Here is a 22538-nt window from a genome sequence, read left to right on the forward strand (position 1 = left end):
TCCGCAACATTTTGCAACTCGTGGTGGCATGGATTTAGATGGCATGCTCAATGTCGGCACAACAATGAATGGTGTGGAAGAAGAAGATGAGATTTCATCTAGCCCCTTGAGCCCTATGTTGGCATGGAGTTCAACTCTGTCGATGATGCTCAAAGGTTCTACAATGACTATGCCTTCAAATTGGGCTTTAGCACACGCATAGGTTCTTCCAAAAATGATGGTGTAGTTGGCCAGGCCGATAAATCAGGGGTGGTCAGGTTTTGTCCTTGGATGCGTCACATAGGAGTCGGTTTTGTCCACGAGTTTACAAATCAATTAACTAAGATCATCTACCACTGGACGCCCCATATCCACCCAAACCCCCCAACGGCCTGCTCGGAGACTGCCCAGACAGAAAAAGCCACCCAATCGGCCATCCAAATGTGGCCCAAACGTCTGGGCTGACCAGAAACCCCCATACCTAGCACATGTGTGGGACGAATATGGGGACACCTAGACGCGCCCGCCACGTCAAAATGACCATAGGGGCCCATGCCAAATTGCTGGAAGGCAGCCCTCTCTTTGCTCGTCCTGCCCTCTTCCTTTCCTATTTTCTGCCACAACTACAAAAATGTCATAATAACTTCGCGGATATTGTTGGTCCGCCGTCGTCCCCAACCTACCATGTCGTTGCCAGAGGCCCCAACTGACAACATCGTCGACCATTCCACCATCAGAAAAGTTCACCGCTACTGGATGCCTCCATGGTACGTGCAACTCCTCTACACATACACCTCGTGCTCTATGTGTTAGATGAAATGCCCAATCATTTTTTATTTTTTGGTCATTTGTAGGTCATCGATGGATTTGTCGTCGAGTGATGGCTATGGAAACATGGACCTTGACAAATTCATATACAGAGAGTTCATCGAATCGTCGGATTCGAGCGACAAAGATGCTGAAATGATGATGATGATGAGCATCCAAGAAGAAATGGAGAAGGCAGAGGAGCATGTACTGAACCTCAAGAGTTCGATAAAAGGGCTGAGAGTTGTTCCCCGGGGTAGGATTGCTGCTGCAAGGCTTCTTTATGCTGACTATTTCAAACCGAACCCAACATAGTATGAAGATTCTTTTCGATGTCGCTTTCATATGAGCAAAGATTTGTTCTTACGTATAGTGAATGTCGTGGAGGAGGCTGATGACAACTTCAAGACGAGGAAGGATTGTTGCAGAAACTATCTTTATTTCCCCTATAGAAATGCACGGTTGCTCTCAGAATGCTTGCTTATGATAAGGCCGAAGATGCCATAAATATTGAAATCCGGATGAGAGGAGTAAATTGCCCATAATCATCACAATTGCATTGCGCGGTGCAGAAACCCACCATTTTCGTACAAGTTTGCCAAAAAGACTGGTCTTGAGTAATTGTTTGTTGAAGCACTAAACGCTCGACTGAGAGCTGTTTGATGCAAAATATAACAAGTTGGGCCCACTGTCAAGGCTGATGTGGCACCAAAATCTAACATCGTATGCTGAAACGTTAAGTTAACAAAATGCCCAACCGTTAGTAGACTGCAGATACACTTTCACCCGTGCATTTTATCGAGCATGTTGGGTGCAACACGTTCACCACTGCCCATGCTCGCTTGTTCACATCGCACTCGACCGCTAGAGCGGCTCCCGTCGGCGAGCTTGCCGCTGGAGCATGGCCCCACTGCCGACCCTCCCTCCCCTCCTTGCTCGCTTCACCCGAGCCCTCCTCTGCTCGATCCGGTCATCGACCCGACGGCCGCCGCAGCTCCTAGCATGGACAGTGCCGAAGACCGCCACCGCGGTTGCGAGCTTGCATCCATGCTCCAGGCTGCTCGCGGTGCGCTCCTTCACCCTACGAACGCACCACGTCAGCAACCAGTCTTCCTCACGCGTGTGCGCACTTTATCGTGACGACAACACCATGAGGAGCTTCGCCGGCTGGTGGGGTAGCCCGTACTCATGATTTTGTAAAACCCGGAGTTTAGGTCCACCTCCCGGAACAAGAGGCGGAGGTTATTGCCGACTTTTTTCTGATTCATCAACAACTTCGAGATTAACATGTGCACATGCAACTTTTTAATGATCTTGTGGAGCATATGTGAATTCACGTTGAAAATCACTGAACTATGCTTTTTTATGTTTTGATTGTGCACTATGAACAAATTTTATGTTTGCATTATGTATTTTTATGTACGCATCAATTGCATTTATGTGTGTTTCTCGTTGTTTGTGTGTGATGAGCGATGTGTATGCGTATATGGAGATACTCCATCAAATTTGATTGAGCGATGTGTATGCGTATATGGAGATATAGGGGACTGGATTTGCTTGTAGATGCTCTAACTCAGCACATCCGTTTATGCAAAAAGAAAAGAAAATAACTCAGCACGTCCCGCATCTTACTCCCTCCCCATGCCAGCCTCGAGCTGGTGTGCTCCGGGCGTACGTTGCTGAAACGCCATTCCTGACGACACGCCTCTACTCCACCACGGCCTGCGCGTGCCGCGTCGGCATCCGCTGCCCCTGCCGCCTCTCCTCCTCCACCACCTCGCCGCCCTCGCGCTCCTGGTCTCCCCGAGCCGCCTTCGCCGCGGCCACAGAGTGCGTCCGCGCCGGCGCGCTCAGCCGACCAGACGCACACCGCCTGTTCGACGAATTGCTACGGCGGGACACCCTGGTCCCCAGCCGCTCCCTGAACGGCCTCCTTGCCGTGCTCGCCCGCGCCACGTCCTCTGCGTCCGGCGTCAAAGAGTCGTCCTCTTAAACCGCGTGCGCGGAGTGGAAGCCGGCCCACAGTGTACACCTACGGCATCCTCATGGACTGCTGCTGCCGCGCGCGTCACCCGGACCTAGGCCTCGCCTTCCTCGGCCATCTCCTCAGTCAGGACGGGCCTCAAGGCAGACCAGGTCGTCGCCAAAACTTCCTCAAGGGCCTCTGCTACGCCAAGCGGACCGACGAGGCCATCGACGTGCTGCTTCATGGGATGTCCGACCTCGGTTGTGTGCCTAATGCCGTCCCATACAACATACAGTAGTTCTTAAGAGGTTATGTGTGGATAGAAGGAGCCAGCGGGGCACTCGGCCTGCTCCACACGGTGGCGAAACAGGGAGGTGGCTGCCTCCTTGACGCGATGGCGTATAACACGGTCATCCATGGCTTCTTTAAGCAAGGCATGCCATCTGTTCCATGAAATGATGCTACAAGGGGTTGTGCCTAATGCAGTGACATGTAGCTCGGTCATTGATGTGCGATGCAAGGCCGAATAAAGAGACATGTAATTGTGTCATCCATGGATATTCCACATCAGGGCAATGGAAAGGCGCTGCTGAAATGTTCAGAGAAATAACAAGCCGGGGTCTTATACCAGACGTTTTTACTTTCAACTCGTTCGGTTCCCTTTGCAAGCATGGAAGAAGCAAAGAAGCTGCAGAATTTTATGATTCCATGACTGTCAAGGGCCACAAACTAGATATCCAGGAACAAGTAATGACTGCGGATGTATTCACCTACGCAACTGTAATAGCTGCACTTTGTAGCATGGGTAGGCTGGTCGATGCTATGGAAAAATTCAGTGAGATGATTGTACGGGAGTACAGCCAGACACAGTTGTTTGTAAGTCCCTAATTTGTATAAATGGTGATTTGGTTAAAGCTAAGGAGTTGGTTTGTGAAATGATAAACAGAGGTGTTCCTCGTCCTGACATAGTATTCTTCAGTTCAGTAATACACAGTCTATGCATCGAAGGAAGGGTTATGGATGCACACGATATCTTCCACCTGGTTATACGCATAGGTGAGAGGCCTGGTGTCATTATATTTAACTCGCTGGTTAATGGATATTGCTTAGCCAGCAAGATGGATAAACATTCAGATTACTTGATGCCAATGCCATGGAATCAGTTGGCGTTCAGCCTAATGTTGTTACTTACAGTACACTTCTTGATTGCTATTGTAAAAAAAGGAAAGATCAATAGCGGTCCAACCCTGTTCAGAGAAATCTTGCATAAGAGAATTACACCCGACACTGTTACATATGGCATCGTACTGGATGGGTTTTTTCATGCTGGGAGAACTGTTACTGGAAGGAAAATGTTCCATGAGATGACCGAAAGTGGAATAGCAGTGAGCATTTCCATATAGTACAACATAATTCTTGGAGGCCTTGTAGAAATAATTGTGCAGACGAAGTGATCGCCCTGTTCTAGAAATTAGGCGATATGAATAAGTGATGTTCAATATTTTAACACTCAATACTGTGATTAATGCAATGTAAAAATAAGGATTTATTTATGAGTGACTCGGATGTATCCGGACTTTGGAGTGCTCTGAAGAAAATACTTTTTAGTGGTAGGATTAGTTATTTACCAGAATCCCATGAGCTTATTTTCAGAAAAATGTGAAATGTGAAATGCCTACGGCCCTGTTAATCTTCGAGGAAAGGTACTCTAACATGACAGATTGCGATTTTAGGGATAATGGCTTCTGCTTGCTATTGGGGATGGTTCGCAAGTTTTGGTTTGCCATCTATGATCTCAGAAACTTGATTGATGCAGGTGAGATTCTGAGATCACTATTTTGGATGTAGTAGAAAACAGGATCAATAGTGCTACATATACATAGTTCTTGGCTGCGAGCTTTGTTTTTGGATCAAGCCACTTATGATGAAGGAAAGAAAAGAAATGAAATAAATAAAAACTGGAATGAAGAATGGCCTTGTTTGTATAGTGACAATGGAGAACAACTAGTCCCATACGTCCGCGATGGCTAGTATTCTGAATGTTTTGCTGGAAGTTTTGCCTTGAGAATTGGAGATAAATGACTGGTGATGGCCAAATGGGGGCAAAGGCCAAGTTTTGACCGTTCAAGTTGATCATACTATCTTTTTAACTAGTAGTTCATTTACCTACTGATGACAAGTGCTATTTAGTGAAGGAAACATCAATATTAACCCTGAAGTTCAGAGCTGCTACAAGTTCAGGACTGTTTTGTGCCTACATCATCTTGACGTTCCAAGCTCTGCTAAAAGGAGGTCTAGCTCTTACAAATAAGCCCCTTTATTAGCAGACAAGATACATACAAACTACTGGCGTTCACAGAGGAAAAAGAATCTGTCACCCCAGGAGCTACAAAATTTGGATAGAGCAGAGCTAATTTTTCCATTTCCAAGCGTGTTAAAGTGCGCACTCGTGATTTCTCTTCAGGAAAAAAATCTGAGAAGTTGCAGATGACGCTGAAGGTACAGAGGAGGAACTGCAATACCTGTGGATGTTGCCAACATTTCTCATTGTAGCTGAGTTGATTTCGAATGAAGCTGTGTAGTTTGAATTCAGATGATGCATCATGCATTGTAATTCCCTTACCTCAATGGATCCATGTCAATGAATATGTTAATTAAATGCAGTAAACACCATTGCTGTCAAGTAATATTGATTTTCTCTGCAGTGTGACATGAAACTAGTCTAGCATATATACCAATTGTACTGAATGAAATTTGCAGCAGTTGCAAAATTCAGACAACATATCTGTTCTTCTCCAGGAAAATAGCATATACACCAATTGTACTGAATGAAACATGCTTTTTGGCGCCTTCCTGATGTGACAAATAAATTCTGCATTGTTGAGGCATAAAATTCAGACAACATATATGTTCTTCTCCAGGAAAATAGCAGTCACCTGGAATAGTAGTTTAAGCACAGAAGTGATCTTCCTGGTGTGCTTGCATCCATCAGATCCAATGCTTGCATACAACAGACCGAAAACATAGAAAGAGGTCTGATGCGACAAGTAAATTCTGCATCAGGATTCAGGAGTTCAGCAAGCACACATATCTGTTCTTCTCCAGGAAAATAGAAGTCATCTGGAATAGTAGTTCAAGCACAGAAGTGATCTTCTTGGTGGGATCATCACATCCAATGCTTTTACATAAAGAACATACATCAGATCCAATGCTTTTACATAGAACAATCCCTTGCATTCATTGATCAATTGTGATCATAATGCACACTAATTGATGGCCAAATTAAGAATCTCACTCGCACTACTGAAAAACATGCCAGTGAAATACTACTACACACTTGCAACCACCAACAAGGCTGCACTGCTGATGATTTCTTCCTCTGCTTCGATCACTTGACCGCTCATCCGTGGATTTGCATCGCTTGAGCATAGTCCCATCGACGAGCCATCTCGATGAGCTGAGCTTGATAATGCCATGCTTGCTGTCGTGCTTGGAGCAGCTCCTCAGGGGACTTGGCCACGTCGGAGTGATGGATGCAGGGGTCGTTGAACTGCACCGTGTCCACCATCTGCTCCACCTTTCGCCGGGCCTCCATTGGATCTGTGCCTCAGCACACACTTTTCCGACTAGAGCAGCAGAATGCTTTAAGAAGCCACAGAAGCATACAAGAATAAATGGATACGAAAAGATTACTCAAATGCTCTGCAAAATTCAGACCAACAATTTTCTCATTCAAATCCAAAATTGATTACAGTATGACTTGATAGTCGGTACATCAAGGACTTGCTTAGCTCAAAGCTTCACTCACACATACACACAAGAGTTCACCAACCAATGCTACTCGTCAGAAACTGCAACTTTAACTCACCACGACGCCAATGCCTAAGAATCCAAGTCAGCCAAGATTAATTTTACAGGAGGGTCAGCATAGTCTCCAGACGCTAGGCAGCTCACATGATTACTGTGTGTATCGACAAGTTCAATTCTACTCCTTTTTTCCTGCTACAAGCCAGGTAGCAAACGGGCATTTTGGATTTTGCGGCGAATGCGTTTTACGCTCTGTCTCGTGCCGGAATTGCAGTACATGAGCTTCCTTTTTAGGCTCATCTGCTTTACTTTGATTTATTGAAAATGCCCTTTATTTACTTAAACCCTTACTTAGGACCAGGTGTGGATGTAGTGTAACTATGCCGTACACATCTTAACAAGGTTTTTGCTGCCTAGCTAGATGGAGACTCTGCTGACACTCTTGTAAAATTACTAATGACTGAAAGGGATTGAAAGAACACTAGAAATCTTGGTGATTAAGTGCAGAACCTAGAGATGCAAAGATTAAATGAAACTCATGTGTGAATGGTTTAGGAAGGACTAGCTTAACTCGAAGGCTCACCCACACGGACTCAAGAAAGGAATTGGTTCCTCTGCTTTGCTTCCTCTGATGCATGACTACCACCAGCAAGCCTGCACTGCTGATGATTTCTTCCTCTGCTTCCATCACCCGAGCGCTCATCCGTAGATTTGCATCGCTTGAGCAAAGTCCCGTCGACGAGCCATCTCGATGCGGTGAGCTTGATAACGCCATGCGTGCTGTCTTGCTTGGAGCAGCTCCTCGGGGGACTTGGTCACGTCGGAGTAATGGATCCAGGGGTCGTTGAACTGCACCGTGTCCGCCATCTGCTCCACCTTTCGCCGGGCCTCCGCTCTGCTGCGCTCGATGTCCCGCCGACGGCTGGCCTCTTCTTCGGCGGCAGGGTGAGCCCAATCCATGACGAGGCGAGCATTCTCAATCAGTTGGCGCATGCTGATCGGCGGCTTCGACTGCGTCGCGCTCGCCGGAGATTCGGCGACCTGGTTCTTGATCCCGGAGGAGTGGAGCGGATCCTTGCCGCTGCTGGGACACGGAAGCTTGCTGCTACCCTTGATGTTGGCGGGGACCGCGGCATGGAGCTCGCCCCCGGAGCAGGCACCGCGTACGCGCTTCGCCGGCGGCGGTTGCTCGCCGCGCACGGATCCGGGGCGCTTTGGCCTCTTGGCAGCCGCGGGGTTCGCCATCAAGGCGGGGTTCACGCGCACGCGGGAGGAGCAGGAGTGCAGGTCGGCGGCGGCAGCGGCGCTACGGCGCGGGAGCAGAGACGGCGGGAGCACCGTGGTGCCGGCCATGGTCGCGGCCGCAGAGTTGATCGAGGAGCAACGATCCGGCGTTGGGAGAGAGAGGAAGATGGATTGGAGGGGAGGTCAGATGGATCGTGATTTGGGGGAAAGGGGGCGATCAAGAAAACAGGGACGCTGGAGACGCGGCAAACAATTTGAATCCGAGTCGAAGTCGGCCCAGGCATACCTAAAACGCGCACTTTCGTTTTTGAATCCGAGTCAGCCCAGGCATGCATAGCCTCAGAGAAAGCACAAATGACTTCTTGCATACAGCCCAGAAGAGCAATTTGAATCCGAGTCGGCCCAGGCCAAATGACTTCTTGCATCATCAGAAAATGACCTGCAGAAGAATGCATCTCTAAAAAAAATAGACCTGCAGAAGAATGCCTGCTTGTAGCATTGTTTTCCTTATTATGCTTTGTTAACTTTCAGGCCTTCGGTTCAGAGTTAAAATCTTAACCAGCATGGTGCTCTTTGCTGCTTGCCAACTTGAAGTTTGATGATTTTCTCATTCCCAAATTGAATGTGCCGGCTAAGTTTCGGTTTTGGTTTGCAAACAGTTGTTCCCAAACATGAGCAAACCTGGCTAAACGTCACTGAGAACTGGCTAGAGTAGCAGCAGAAAAAAAACATTATACGTTTGAATTACAATGTAGCTCATGGAAAATCAGTCTGGTAGCTGGTACGACACACACACACACACATGTTTATTTTTACTCCACATAACTGATCTTTGATATCTCAAATATGTACGATACCTGAGCCATAAAAAGCCCATAATCCTCACTTACATTTTTTTTACTATTATATACGCTACTGAATGTTCTCCGTCATATCAAACCTCCGGGTCTAGAATGATTCGAACTCTAGTCGACATTGGAGCTGAACTCGTTATGGTTATGTCTATTGTCCTGCCTGATTGGCTCATGTATGTCGATGCCGTGTCTCTGTCGGCACACCCATGGATCAGCGCGGTGGGCTGCTTAGGCTCCATTGGTAAGCTTATGTTTTCAGAGTTCAGCATTGCAGCAACATCTGTCATGGCAGGCCGGTCTGCTGGATCTTCCTGGGCACAAAGCAGTGCCACTTGAGCGCATCTCGTTATCTCAGCGACTTCATATCTGTCCCCTAACAACGGATCCACAAGCTCATGCAACCTTTGGTCCTTCCACATATGCCAGGCCTGAAATATATAATACATTTGACTTTAAAGAGATGCAATGCAATTTATATGGCCCAGGTATTAAAATAAGTCTTGCTTTTCCACACCCTATTAGAAAAGTTCACCACTTTTGATGCCAAGTAATGGTATAGGTTAAAACTCACCACTTTAGTAAAAACATGCAGAAAGTCTATTTTCTAATACTGAGAGTGGAGAAAAAATGTTGCTTGAAATGTATGTTTTCACTCACATCTCGTACAAGATCACCAACAGTATCCCCTTGCTTGTTGAGTATGGTATTCTTTCGGCCACTAATAATCACCAGAACCAAGATGCCAAAGCTGAACACATCTGTCTTCAGCGAGTAAACTCCTTGAGATGCATACTCTGGAGCTTTGTAACCACTGAAAAGTGAAACAAAGGATGCCAAAACTGTAAGATTAGAACATCTGAAAACAAATGATGGGAATGTGTGATTATTGATATTGTAGGCAGCTGATACCTGGTTCCCACAACCCTACTCGTGCGCTCTTCTGCTACATCTGAACTCAGTGTCCTAGCTGATCCAAAATCAGCAATCTTCGGGCTCATGTTATAATCCAAGAGGATATTATGTGGTTTCAAGTCTCTATGGACAAGGCAGGACATGGAGCCTTTATGCAGGTAAACAAGGCCCTCTGTTAACCCTGTAATTATCTTGAATCGCTTAGACCAGTCCAGCACTTGTCCTTTTGTTCTTTCTGCAAAAGATAATCAAATTGCAACTTCTATCAACTATTGATGTATATTGCTCTAAACCAAACTAGAATAGTTTTTATGATTCGAGCAACAAAGAATCAGGTGAAAACTAGATTTGTTGTAGCCCTCCATTTAACTGTAGATGTTTTGAATTCATGCACATTTACTAGGAATTAAAGGAGGTGTGCTTGAAAGATATCTCTGATAATACAGAAAATGCACCTGATATGTAATGGTCCAAGGAACCATTTTGCATGAACTCATAGACAAGAATCCTTTCTTTCCCATGAATGCACCACCCTAGCAACCTAGTCAGATTGGCATGCTGAAGCTTCGCAAGCTGCAATTCACTATCGAAATCAAATACGGTTGCATGCTCATCAAGTCTTTTGATGGCAATCATAAGTCCGTTGGGCAACTGACCCTGCAATGGTTACTAAGGGAGTTCAAATAACATTCTATCAACAGAAATCAGGTCTTAATTGGGAAGACAAGGAGGACGGGTATTCACTTTGTTAGTTAGTTTGGATATTGGCACATATTTACCTTATAAACTGTACCGAATCCACCAAGCCCAAGTATTCTCCTCTCTGAGAAATTGTCTGTAGCATCCACGATCTGAAAGAAGTTGAACTTTGCAAATCCCACACAAGTTTCTTCTATACGGGTACAAAGCTCAGTGAGTTCTTCAATGTTGAAGATTTTCTGTTCTTGCATGTTAACTTTTCCTGATTCATGGATAATTTATCCATGTCACTAATGGGATTGCAAAGAACCTTTACATGACTAAGAGAATACACAATAATTGAGAGCATGCCTCAGTTTGCTTTTTCTAGTGATCATCAACTCAGCCTAATTAGGGACTTCCCATCATATGAAAACAAATGGAGATTATAATAGACGAAGTCATGCAAGATATTGATGATGTTGTTATCATTCAAAGTCATATATTTCATTTGCGTAATAACAGAGGAAAATATGTGATGAATGTTTGTTTCCACTAGCTAGTGCTATCACCATGACATGTGACACAGTAAAATTTGATGTGGTGAGTGGTGACACAATGTTTGTCATGAAAAAGTATGCACATGTATAATTTTATACTCCCTCCGTTCTAAATTACTTGTCTTGGATTTGTCTAGATACGGATGTATCTAGACTCATTTTAGTGTTAGATACATCCGTATCTAGACAAATCTAAGACAAGTAATTCGGAACGGAGGGAGTATATATTAAATTATTCATACGGACTTTTTTTTTATCATCTCTGTTGCAATATATCCAAAAACATGAGCTGCAGGGTATGGCAGCAGCACACAGACATAACAAAGCAATTCAAAATCCTTGAAAACAAATAACATTGGCATGAAACTTCACTCTACTAATTGCATACCTAAGTTCATGCTTAAGTGCATTAGGAAATTCATAAATAACTACTTACCTACAGATGTTTTTTCTTCAACAATGCAAAGTTCAGTAGCTCCTTGAACCTTTATTTCGGAGAATTCCAAAGCTCTTGCTGGAGATGGTTTCAACACACTCCTAAAAGGTGGCAAGTTTCAGACATTTGAGTCTGTATAACTTATTAAATTATGGCACAGCTACATAACTTGACTTCACAGTTCACAGGGATTCAATATAAGGGAAAAAAATCCTAAAAAGGAACATAAGAAGGATGCTTAATGACAAATAAACTAGTAGAAATTTGTCAAAACATAGTATATTTTAAGTCAAACAGCTGATAGCATTTAAAGTCAAACAAAGTCATTGATCTGATGCACAGCTTACATTTCAGACATTTAGTCTACATATATGGTGTAGGTTTGTAGCATGTAGCTCTGAACCAGATTTTACTCTAGAAATCTAAACCAAGCGGTGGCACTAGTCAACCTAATATGGTCAACAGTCATCTGGGTTGCACTTGTCACTTTGTCAGATAACAAGTGGTTAACCTCCCACGTTATTGTTTGGTCAAAGACGCCACAAAACTTTGGATTTAAATTTCAAAAAACGATGATAAAATACACAACGGAAATTAACTGACCTGATGTGACTACTTGAATTGTCTGTGACAACACTGAGCACCCCCTCCTCGGCCTGCTAGACAAGGATCAGCATGATTAAGTGACAAATATTACCAATGTAAAATCAACCAGCAGAGGTTCTGTGATTGAGGTGCTCTATAAACAAAATCAGAATTGCTAAATTGATATCGAATTGTGTAACTGGAAGTACCAAATTTGCAGTTACACCCAATTCAAGCATAATTATAAATTCATATCATGCCGGGGATCACTTGAACAGATCAGTTTAACGAATTTTATAAATAAAATGACTCCATAATCACATACTACCATGGGTTTCAATTTTCATACGAACTTCCACATAAGCGCCAAGAAAGTTGCAACTACTAACCGGCGACAAGCCGGAACACGCCTACCTTGGCACGACGACTGTTTGTCGAATTGTCGACGAGGGAGATGAGCGGGATGAGGCGGATGAACATGTCGATCTCGTGCTGCGCGGCGCGGAGCTCGTCGGCCATCCGTGCACCCAGAAGCAGGCGGCGGAGGTACCCGCAGTCCTGGCACGCCGTGACGAGCTCGTAGCACCGCCGCAGCGCGCCGCGGAGCTGCTCCAGCGGCCGCCTGGTGGCCTCCCGCCGCATCAGCTCGGCGAGCTCCAGCTCCCTGAGCAGGCCGCCGACGAGCTCCACGTGCTGCGCGAGCCGCACGCAGGCGTCCCGGTGGCGGCGCGCCGCCAGGGCGGCCTGCACGACCATGGAGACCAGCCCCAGCGCGTCCACGCCGACCAGCTGCGCCACGTTGGAGGCCTGCCCCAGCGTGCCCCACAGGCTGGTCGAAGGGCTGTCCCATGGGCTCGCCATGCTCGCTGCTCCCCGCTCCTGCGCTCTGCGGCCTCTCCCACTCCAGGCCTCGTTGCCGCCATTGACACTTAGTATCTATCGGCGTGTCTGTGTGTCGCCGGCGACTTTGACTAAGCGTGGTATGTGTGTGGACTTTCGTTGCATTCTAATGCCACATTTCTTGTTTATTTTTATTTTTTACTTTTAAGGACACACATGGCCTTTATTTTTTGGAAATGTCGCTTTCGCATTCTGTGGATATAAATGCAGTACGCATGAGTAAGACATGGCGAATAATCCACAAATCAACTTTACCATTGTTGTTGACAAGGTTCCCTGATATTAATATTTTCAACGAGAAAATAGTGTTAGATCACCGGTTTTCATCAAGAAAAGAAGGACTCGATAAGCTTAAGGAAAATGCCTTCAACAAGGTGCGTGAAGACCAGATCTAAGATTGTCAAAATTCAAAAATTAGGGCATGTTCGGTAGCTCGCCAGCTCCTAACTTTAGCAAATCTATGAGGGAAGCTGGCCCGAACGGTCCAGCTCCAAGAAGCCCGGCTTTCCGGATTGAAGCTGCGTTCATGTACAAAAAGGCGGAGCGGCAGTTTGGGTGATCCAAGAATAGGGGAAAACTGGAGTTGACGTTATTTACATCGAGATGCCACCGCTAAGTGACTCGAGGGGTTCACGTACCGGTTCGCTACTTCTATCTCGCCTCTGCTAATGTGTTCGACTGGGCCTAAAGCCGTGTTACCTCTTGAGCCGGTTGGGCTTCAGCCGGTCTAGGCAGATTGGCCTGCTGGAGAGTACCAGAAACTGGAGCGAGGAGCCGAACGTATTTTTATCGCTAGGGCTCCCATCGGAAGCTGGCGGTGGAAACGAGAAGTGTGATTCAAGGTTTTGCAGTAGTTGGGGAGCCATCGAACAGGCCCTTAGTACTCAAAGAGCACCACCGTAGACAAAGTCCTATATGTTTGCAGCATAAAATTATCTAATACTCTCATATGGGGAGTCCCATGTTCAATCAACGGCGTCTACCCTCCTTCAGCAAGATCATGTTGCTTCCTCATGATAGACGTGGTTTTATGTTTTATCTCTAAGATGTTGTAGTCTTTTGGTCGTAGGTAGTTGGTATGTGTGCCATTGTTAAACTGTTTTCTACTCTTAATACGCTATTGTGTCTGGTATGTATGCTACTTAATTTTGCTCCGTTGGTTTCGGTACTCTGTTTGGTGGCTTTATTTATAAAGTCGGATGCTTGTCTTTTCTCTAATGAAAAAAAATGGGGATCAACTTCGCTCATTTTGGCGCATCCATATGTGCATATTGGTCCCACGAGTGTGTGAGACCCACAATTCCATTTTATTCTTTGCTAATAATAAAGAAATGGTTTGGCCATATCCTAACTCACAAGAAATGTTGTTTTAAAATACCTACATATTTGGGTAGATGGGTGATCTTAAGTGCCCGCGACTGATATAGCTTCCCACACATTTATAGTAAGCCAAATTAGTATCAATAATACAAATGATGGGTGTTTAGATGGGCCCAAAACTATTGCTCTAACTATTAGTGGTGGGCCGATTTGGGACACCCGCCACTGATATGTTTGCCCCATAGTTAATCTGAACCCAAATAAGCAGTGGAGTACGGAGAGGACCGCCCACCACTGGTATATTAGTTCTAGCGGCGGGCTTAGTTTTTCACCTGCCATTGGTATCAGACCAAATTTTGTTGGAAAAACATAGTAGAAAACAAAAGAAATCACCCTACGATCACCCAGGAACAATATGGAGATGCATAAACGGTTTGGATCACGATCGTTACCGACTCGGAGTAACAGAGGAAGTAAACGAGTCGGTGTAGATCGTACTTCTAGTCCCTCGAACCATAGATGAACGATCTCGCGAACCGCCCACGAATGATCCCTCGAACGGAAGACCAAAAGCATGACCTCTCTACTTTGTTGCAAGCGTATGATCTTCACGATCTGGCAGTGCTTCGCCGTCCAGAGCCAATCGTCGTCGGAGAATTAGAGAGAGGAGATTAGAACCACACTGGACTTCTAATTATGAGGATTAGAGGATCTACGTCGGCCTCTAATTGATCAACTAGGACCAACTAGGACAAGAGCTAGAGAACTAGAGCATGCTCCAAAACTTATGTGTCCTAATAGTGCAAAATTCTCTAGTATATATAGGTCGAAGGGGAGAGGTGGGGCGCCACACAAGGAGGGAAGGAGCCCCTCCTTGGTGTGCCGTCCTAGGGAGGAGGAGTCCCCCACTCCAATTCGGTCTTCCAAGTGGGAAAGGGGGGCGCCTTCCCCTATTTGGCCTTGGTGGCCTAATTCTTCATCCACCACTTGGTCTTTTAAGGCCCGTTGATATTAAATTGAATATAAAAGCCTCATAACAATTACTAGAGCCTTTGTTATTAATTTAACACCACCAAAACCATTTTCTACCTATATATTATTTATCAGGAATGCCCAATATTAGCTAATAAACTCCGAACCCCTTCCGGTGACCCAGAAACGCTTCATGTTCATCTCGGAACTATTCCAAATATTAATGAAACAATTCGACAAATAAATCCTCGATACTATCGTCCTACTAACACTTAGCAGACCGTGATAACTTTAAAGCTTGTGACCCTGTAGGTTCGGTAAAACATAGACAAGAACGAAACCCCTTCATTCATTGGTCGATGGCGGAACCGTCGACGTCCATATTGATCCCTATGATTACGCGAATGACATTGAGTGAACCTTTGGTTATCATGTGATGTTCCCTTTGTTTCTCGATACTTTACAGAACCCGAGGTGCATCGGCATCCTCCTGAGCCATACACATGCTCACTATACCATTCTTCTTGTCACTAGTTTTGTTTTTTCTCTCGTTGAAATGTTTTGGCATCCCCGTGATATAGGCACCTATGTCTATCCAGACAATGATGGATGCCGTCGCACCAAGAGGTCCCTAAGAATATCTTTTCATTGGCGGAGAAGCAAATTCCACTCTCGAGCTATCTAGTCCCTTGTCAAATTTTCCAATGAACTTGTAAGTTGTCGTTATGATCATCATGTTATAGTTGACGTTTGAGCAACCCCAAGGCTCATCATATGGTAAGAAGTGACTAAGATACTCTCATGGTCTAAGGAACAAAAACACATGTTAACACTCCTTGTTATAAAAATTGATTTCAGACGATATTATCTCAAAGTATAACAAAAAAGTTTGGGTCGATTCAATATCATAATTCTTCTAACATCATACTCTCATTGTTTTTTAGGACTATCGTTACACTTAACGGTATCCTAAGGTTCGGAAAACATGATCACCAACAACACTTGAGCCTGTCTTAGAGGCAAGACTAGGAACCTATTCTTTACCGTTTATCATTCCACACGTGCATATGAGTTTTCCACTGAGTCACATATTCCAGGATCATAGCAATTATAACATGAAATATAAACTCTTAATTATGAAAATGGAAATATAATAATACAATATTATTGCCTCTAGGGCATATTTCCAACAGTCTCCCACTTGCACTAGAGTCAACAATCTAGTTGCATAGCCTATTTTTAACACCCATAACTTATCCCTGTTGCTCATGCCTTGCTTGTGGTACAGTCTTCGCCATCGATTTTGGCACATTCAAAACCATGTAATATTTGTGTTAGTCATGTCTGATCTCTACACGGGATCTTGATTCCTTTTGCTTTGAGCAATGACACTACTATTCACAATACAATGTTATTGGTTTCACCGCTTGGGATCACACTAACTATATCAGGACACTTCTTGATCCAGACTGCTTTGAAACATATGATGCTTACAACATATTCATCTGACGCTATAGAATCCACAATATTGTTTATGCTTAAAAATATTCCAAACAATTTATTATAGCTCAATAATAATTTTGTGTCAGTCATAAAGCTGGTGTTCGTGTAAGCATTTACACCGATCTCTTCATCTCCTCTTATAAACAAGGAGAAAGTCCTTTTGTCCTTCTTAGGTACTTAATTATATTAACAATTTGCCTAGTGAACCAATCCAGGATCACTTTGGTACATGCTACTAACACTTAGTGCATAAGAAACATTTGGCCTAATACATATCATAGTATTCATGATGGATTCGATTATCAAGGTTTATTGAATTCCACTAATCTGCACATGCTTATCAACTGTCTTATAGACAATGGTTTATCTTAAGCATCATGCTATGTGACATTAGGAGAAAACACTTTCTCCATTTTAAACCTTTTAAAATCTTGTCAATGTATTCATTTCGGCTTAGAGTAACCAGACGTCTTGATTTATCTATATAGATTTTTATGTCCAATAAGTTGCTTCACCTTTATTCTTTCATTAGCAACATATTCTACAAAATCTTTTATTGTGCTTATAAACTTTACATTATTTCCAATCAAAAATATGGAAAATACATATAAGACTATAAATGCTATAGAGCTCCCACTAAACTTCTTGTATACACAAATTTCTTTGTCATTTTTAATGAAGTCAAAAACTCTTTAACTATCTCATTAAACTATTGATTCAAGCTCCTTGATACTTGCACTACAACAAAAAATCACTTCCGTGATGATACGTGTTTGTCACAGTAGGTCACGTTTTCCGTCATGCATGTACATCCATGGCGATTTTATGGCAAAATCAAGATAGTCATACCCGTGCTGTCGTAGAAGTGTTCCATGACAATACCAAAATTATCATCACGGAAGTGTCCACTTCCATGACGATAAATTGTGCGTCATGGAAGTGTTTTCATCAAGGGTAATTGACACGTGGCATCCGCCGTAACGGGTCGCCAGCTATCGGGTTTCGGTTTGGATCCGATAACCCGTTAACAGCCCGGACCAATGGATTTTCCACGTATAAAATTCTCATTCGCCGGAGGATCCACGTGTCGGCTCAGCGCTGGGATAGATGTCATCCAGCGAATGGACGAGATGCGCCTATGATACGTCGACACGTGGCTCAGCCCAATAGTGGCCCATTCAGGTCAAAAGGCCAGCCCGTTTGACTTGGTCAAAAGGCAGCGTCCCGGCCCACGGAAAGCCTGTTAACGGCTTGTTCGCATATAGCCCATTTACAGCCCTCTAACTCATGGCCCGTTATACCCTATCCGAATTAGGCCTAGTAGCGTCATCTAGGCCGTCCAATATGATTCCATCCTGTTCTAACTTCCAGCCCATGTATGGCCCATGACGTCCTTCGGCCCATATGAGGCCCTTTGTAACTCTTGGCCCATAAACGACCCGTGGTGAAACTGGCCCATAATGAACAATATATCGCTTTATACCCATTAACATCCCATGATTCCATTGGGCCATTTCTAGCACGTGTTATCTTTTGGCCTTCTAAGGGCCCATTTATTATTGGGTTCATTTCTAGAATTTGATTACTTACGGTCCATTATTGGCCTGTTAAGCTTGTGGGTCAAATTCAGCCCGCGGTTAAAATCGGCTCATATGTAGCCCATTAATCCGTTGGGCCATTTTCATAGCATCGTCAAATATGGCCGATTGAGGACCCGTTATGCTTGCCGATAGAATTAAGCCCGTTGTACACATCGGCCTACTAAAGGCCTGTTATGGTCGGCCCATAGACAGACAATTCCCATTCTAGCCCATTTACGGCCCATATTGCGGTCCGTTAATGGTCCATGAATAGTACGTCCCATATTTGGCCAATCGATCATACGACCCATAGGAGGCCCATGGTCACTATATCAGATAGTAGAACCATGGTACAACAGTCCATATGCTGCCCATGGTTATTGTGGCCTGGTTTTAAAAAGTAGGTTATTGTGGCCACTAGAAAACCGAGAAAAAAATACCCGCAGAACTACAAGCAAACAAATAAATAATACTAAAAATAAATAAGCAAGCAACTAACGCTAGGATATTACGACGATTGCACAGATTACATCCACTAGGCATCAAAGTTCGCCACTAGTACAAATATAGGGAACAAAGCAACATATTACATACACTGGTTGTCAAAGTTGGCGACCAGTGCAAATAAACACTACAGTAAAACAAGTCCAGAACTAAAACCACTTCTTAAGAGCTCAAGAAACAATATTCTGGGTACCCACCATGCTGGCAAGATGCTTAGCAAGCTTATTAACTTTATCTTGTTTGGCACTTAAATCCTCCAGCGCTTGTCGTTGCACCAGAAAGTTTGCATCTGAATTCTGCAGGAACTTCCTCAGTCCTTCGGCTTTGTGTCGCAACACATCTCATTGATGTCTTTCAACTTGAATTTCAGACTCAAGAAGCCACACTAATTCAGGCAGCAAGTTTGAAGAGCTTGTGCCAGCAGTAGTGGCCAGTAACTCGAACACTATATCAAGACAAGAATTTGGGGTTGTCTCACTATCTTTAAGATAGTTTTTATCAGCTTTCTTGGAGACCAACAGGGATGTCTCACTATCTTGAACATTATCTACATTACTTCCTTTACCATTACATAATGGGGTACTCTTCTCCAATATTTTGTCCGCATTCTAAAAGAGAAACAAGAAGACACATCACAGGTTTACCATGTTGTTTATGAAACTCATTTTGGTAAATCAGTTCAGTAGTAAACTGGACAGGATAACATCATGAAACAAACATATATCTATGTGCCATGGTCACTGTATGGTCCATATCATTCTAGCTTATGTTGCCAAATCAAGATGGATACACAGCTAAAATCATATCTGTTTAAGACAAAGCAGCATAGACATAATATAAGTGTGGGAAACTACACAACAATAACAACACTTATAATGTGCATGACATGAGAACATGATTGTTTATTCATTTGAAACTGAAATCAACATAGAGCAAGTTACAACAGCAAACAAGTTAAAGAAACATGTTTAAAACATACCTGTTGCGCCATTGGAGTTTCAATTCCATCCTTCAAATTTGAAATTAGTTGGTATGAGTAAATACAGTGATGCAAGAGCAAAGGAGTATGAACCATAGCTACGGAACCTGACCTGAGAACAATTCTTCTTCTACTTTAAGCATTGAGTTGGGGTTCGGAGTGGTGGTCCTCGTGCTTTGGGCACTGCAGTTGCCTTACTAACTGCTCGTGTTTGGGTGCTCTGTGGTGGAGACGGTGTTGTGTCAACTGGAACTGGGTTACTATCTTCTGGGGTTGGGGTTAGAAGGGTGTAGCTGGTTCTCTGTCCAACTGGGTAGGGGGTACAATTTGCGAGAGTCTGGGTTATGTGTGGTGGGGCTGGTTCTTGGGCAAGTACAACCATGGTTCTATCTGCATCGACTGGTAGCACTATATTTTATGGAGACCATGTTGTTACTCCCTTAGATACTGCCATCACCCCCTCCAATTCAAATGGCTGATAAACAAGAAAATTAATTGAATGTATAGACATTGTATGATAGACATGTGCAATGGATAGTGGGAAATAAAAGAGGGCATGAAACAATTCACATTTATGTTGTCTAACCAAACATGATAGCATGACACAATTTCACATATATGATGGCTAAATAAACAAGATAGCATGACACAATTTCACATATATGATGGCTAACTAAACAGGATAGAAAGACATAATTCAAAATATGATGACTATGTAAATAGGATGACATGATATAACTATATGATGTGTTTATTAAATAGGTTGGCATGCCATAATTCACATACATGCCGCATATGGAAACATGATGGCATGATATAATTCACGAATAGAATAACATAATTCAAAATATGATGACTATGTAAACACTAAACAGGATGAGATGATATAACTATATGATGTCTTTATTAAATGGGTTGGCATGCCATAATTCAGATAGATGATGTCTATGTAAACATGATAGCATGATATAATTCAAATCCATGATTTATATACTAAGCAAGTAAGCATATGGCAATCACATATATGATGTCTAAACTAAGAAAATGGCATTTAATATTGTGTATATGATGTAAAAACTAAGCAATGCAAGACAACATATGCATGATATGAGTAATATAACCTTGCCAAGTTTGAGCATACACCTCAGGGGGGAAATAGGACTCGTCATCTGTTTCTGAACTAGCAAGATGTCTGCTTTAGCAGGTAGCATTGTCTGCTCCAGGGCCGGGCCCATAGTGGTATAGAGTGTGCGGCTCGCAAAGGAAATAAAATTTGGGGCCTCCAATTTTTATAGGCCTAGTATGTATATTTCTCAGAAAAAATGTTATTCCTGGGCCTGGGCCGCTGGTGTCCATGACTCCGCATGAGTCTATGCGCGAGCCACATCGCTGCTCGATCTCAGGCGATCCCACGCTTCGCGATCATAACCTCGTCACACCTTCAAAAAAAAAGAAAAACAGGATCTACGGGACAGGAGTCAATCGCCGCCTGATTGCTAGAATTCTGATCGCTAACACAAGCCCTCGCGCACAATGGCTCCTACATATCGGCGCCGCCGTCACCTATCAGTTTCCACATCGCCATCTGTCGGTCTCTCCGCGCCACCGGCAGCAACGCAGCGTCTCACCGATCCATCACGCTATCGCAAGTAAGCTCCATTGATCCAGCCTCCTTACTCTTATTTTGTACTCCATCCATGCTGCTAGTGCTGGGGACTTAACGAAGAGAAACTATTAGGGAAAATTTGCATTCAGATCTTTCCATACGAACACTCAGATCCATCGATAGAAAAAAAATAAACAAAGTAGTATGCAACTACAGAAGACTTACGGGAAACTACAGTCTACAAGGCAAGTTGTTCGTACTTTCAGCGCTCCTGAAAATTTGTAAGACATAATTCAATTTATTATTAATTTACTTTCTAATGCACTATTGAACCATTTTATTCATCATCTACCCACAAATATACCTGCCGTATCCATGTAACATAGGTAGCCAGATCGATCGCAAAACAGCGACCGCGTCACCGTTGCTACAACATACAGGCGGATCGATCGGCAATTTGGCAATAGTCCTCAGACACCCCCTCGGTTGAAAACATTATATTATATACAATTATACATTATAATTATTTTTTGCGGGATACATATATACATTATAATTGCTCGTGATTTCATTTTGTTAGTGTGATAGGGCGCCATTTTGTAGTTTCGCACAGGGCCCGAATTTTGCCGGCCCGGCCTTGGTCTGCTCTAAAGACCTTGTTTTCACTCCAAATACTTCCATCACTGATTCAAATGGCTGATGCATAGAAAGAGTAGGTGAATATACAAACGCTGTCAACAAATGGAATACATAATACAAAAAAGGATAGCATGACATAATTCACATATATGATGATTGACTAAACAACATGGCATTGCATAATTCACATATATAATGCCTTACAACAAGATAGTATTGCATAATTCACATATATAATGTCTTGCAACAAGATGACATTGCATGATTCACATATATGGTAATTAGACATTAAACAAGTGGCATTCCCACAAAGCATGTCTAAACTAAGAAAATGACATAGCAATGCAAGACACCATACGCACGATATGAGCAACATAACCCTGCCAAGCTAGAGCATACACCTCGGGGGGGGGATAGGACTGGTCATCTGTCTCTAGATCCTCCTCTGAGGAGCTATCCGTAACTAGCGAGATATGCACTTCATCAGATAGCATTGTCTGCTTTGAAGACCTTTTTTCACTCCAGATTTTTCCATCACCGTGTCAAATGGCTGATGCACATGAAGAGTAGTTGAATGTACTAACATTATTGACAAATGTAATACGTAATGAAAAAAAGGATGGCATGATATAATTCACATAAAAGATGACTGGCTAATCAGGATGGCATTGCAAAATTCACATATATGATGCCTGGCTAAACAAGA

General features: G+C 43.6%; 2 protein-coding genes and 1 pseudogene across 2 annotated transcripts; 1 reads left to right on the forward strand and 2 right to left on the reverse strand.

Moving 5' to 3' along the window:
• The first annotated feature begins 2376 nt into the window (after positions 1-2376).
• LOC147960804 (pentatricopeptide repeat-containing protein At2g18520, mitochondrial-like) lies at positions 2377-5430 on the forward strand (annotated as a pseudogene).
• Positions 5431-7129: 1699 nt separating this feature from the next.
• Positions 7130-8244, reverse strand: LOC147960805 (uncharacterized). The gene has a single exon (XM_087536118.1). It carries the CDS (start codon positions 7910-7912, stop codon positions 7259-7261), a length of 654 nt encoding a protein of 217 aa, XP_087392244.1. The 5' UTR covers positions 7913-8244; the 3' UTR covers positions 7130-7258.
• A 272-nt stretch (positions 8245-8516) lies between these two features.
• LOC125518110 (putative cysteine-rich receptor-like protein kinase 20) lies at positions 8517-12791 on the reverse strand. Its single transcript, XM_048683047.2, has 8 exons — positions 12244-12791; positions 11848-11900; positions 11245-11345; positions 10350-10531; positions 10026-10227; positions 9568-9805; positions 9316-9469; positions 8517-9086 (listed from the first exon to the last, which is right to left on the reverse strand). Exons 1-8 carry the CDS (start codon positions 12688-12690, stop codon positions 8739-8741), a joined length of 1725 nt encoding a protein of 574 aa, XP_048539004.1. The 5' UTR covers positions 12691-12791; the 3' UTR covers positions 8517-8738.
• Positions 12792-22538: the final 9747 nt, after the last annotated feature.

This window comes from Triticum urartu, chromosome 7A, assembly GCF_056163025.1.
Source record: "Triticum urartu cultivar PI428250 chromosome 7A, HENAU_Tu73, whole genome shotgun sequence".
NCBI classification, from domain to species: Eukaryota; Viridiplantae; Streptophyta; class Magnoliopsida; order Poales; family Poaceae; genus Triticum; species Triticum urartu.

Coding starts and splice junctions, on each gene's coding strand:
- LOC125518110 (XM_048683047.2), bottom strand. CDS start 12,690: ATGGCGAGCCCATGGGACAGCCCTTCGACCAGCCTGTGGGGCACGCTG. Junction 11,901..12,243: donor CAAACAGTCGTCGTGCCAAG/GTAGGCGTGTTC, acceptor CTTGTCTAGCAG/GCCGAGGAGGGGGTGCTCAG. Junction 11,346..11,847: donor AATTCAAGTAGTCACATCAG/GTCAGTTAATTT, acceptor GCCACCTTTTAG/GAGTGTGTTGAAACCATCTC.
- LOC147960805 (XM_087536118.1), bottom strand. CDS start 7,912: ATGGCCGGCACCACGGTGCTCCCGCCGTCTCTGCTCCCGCGCCGTAGC.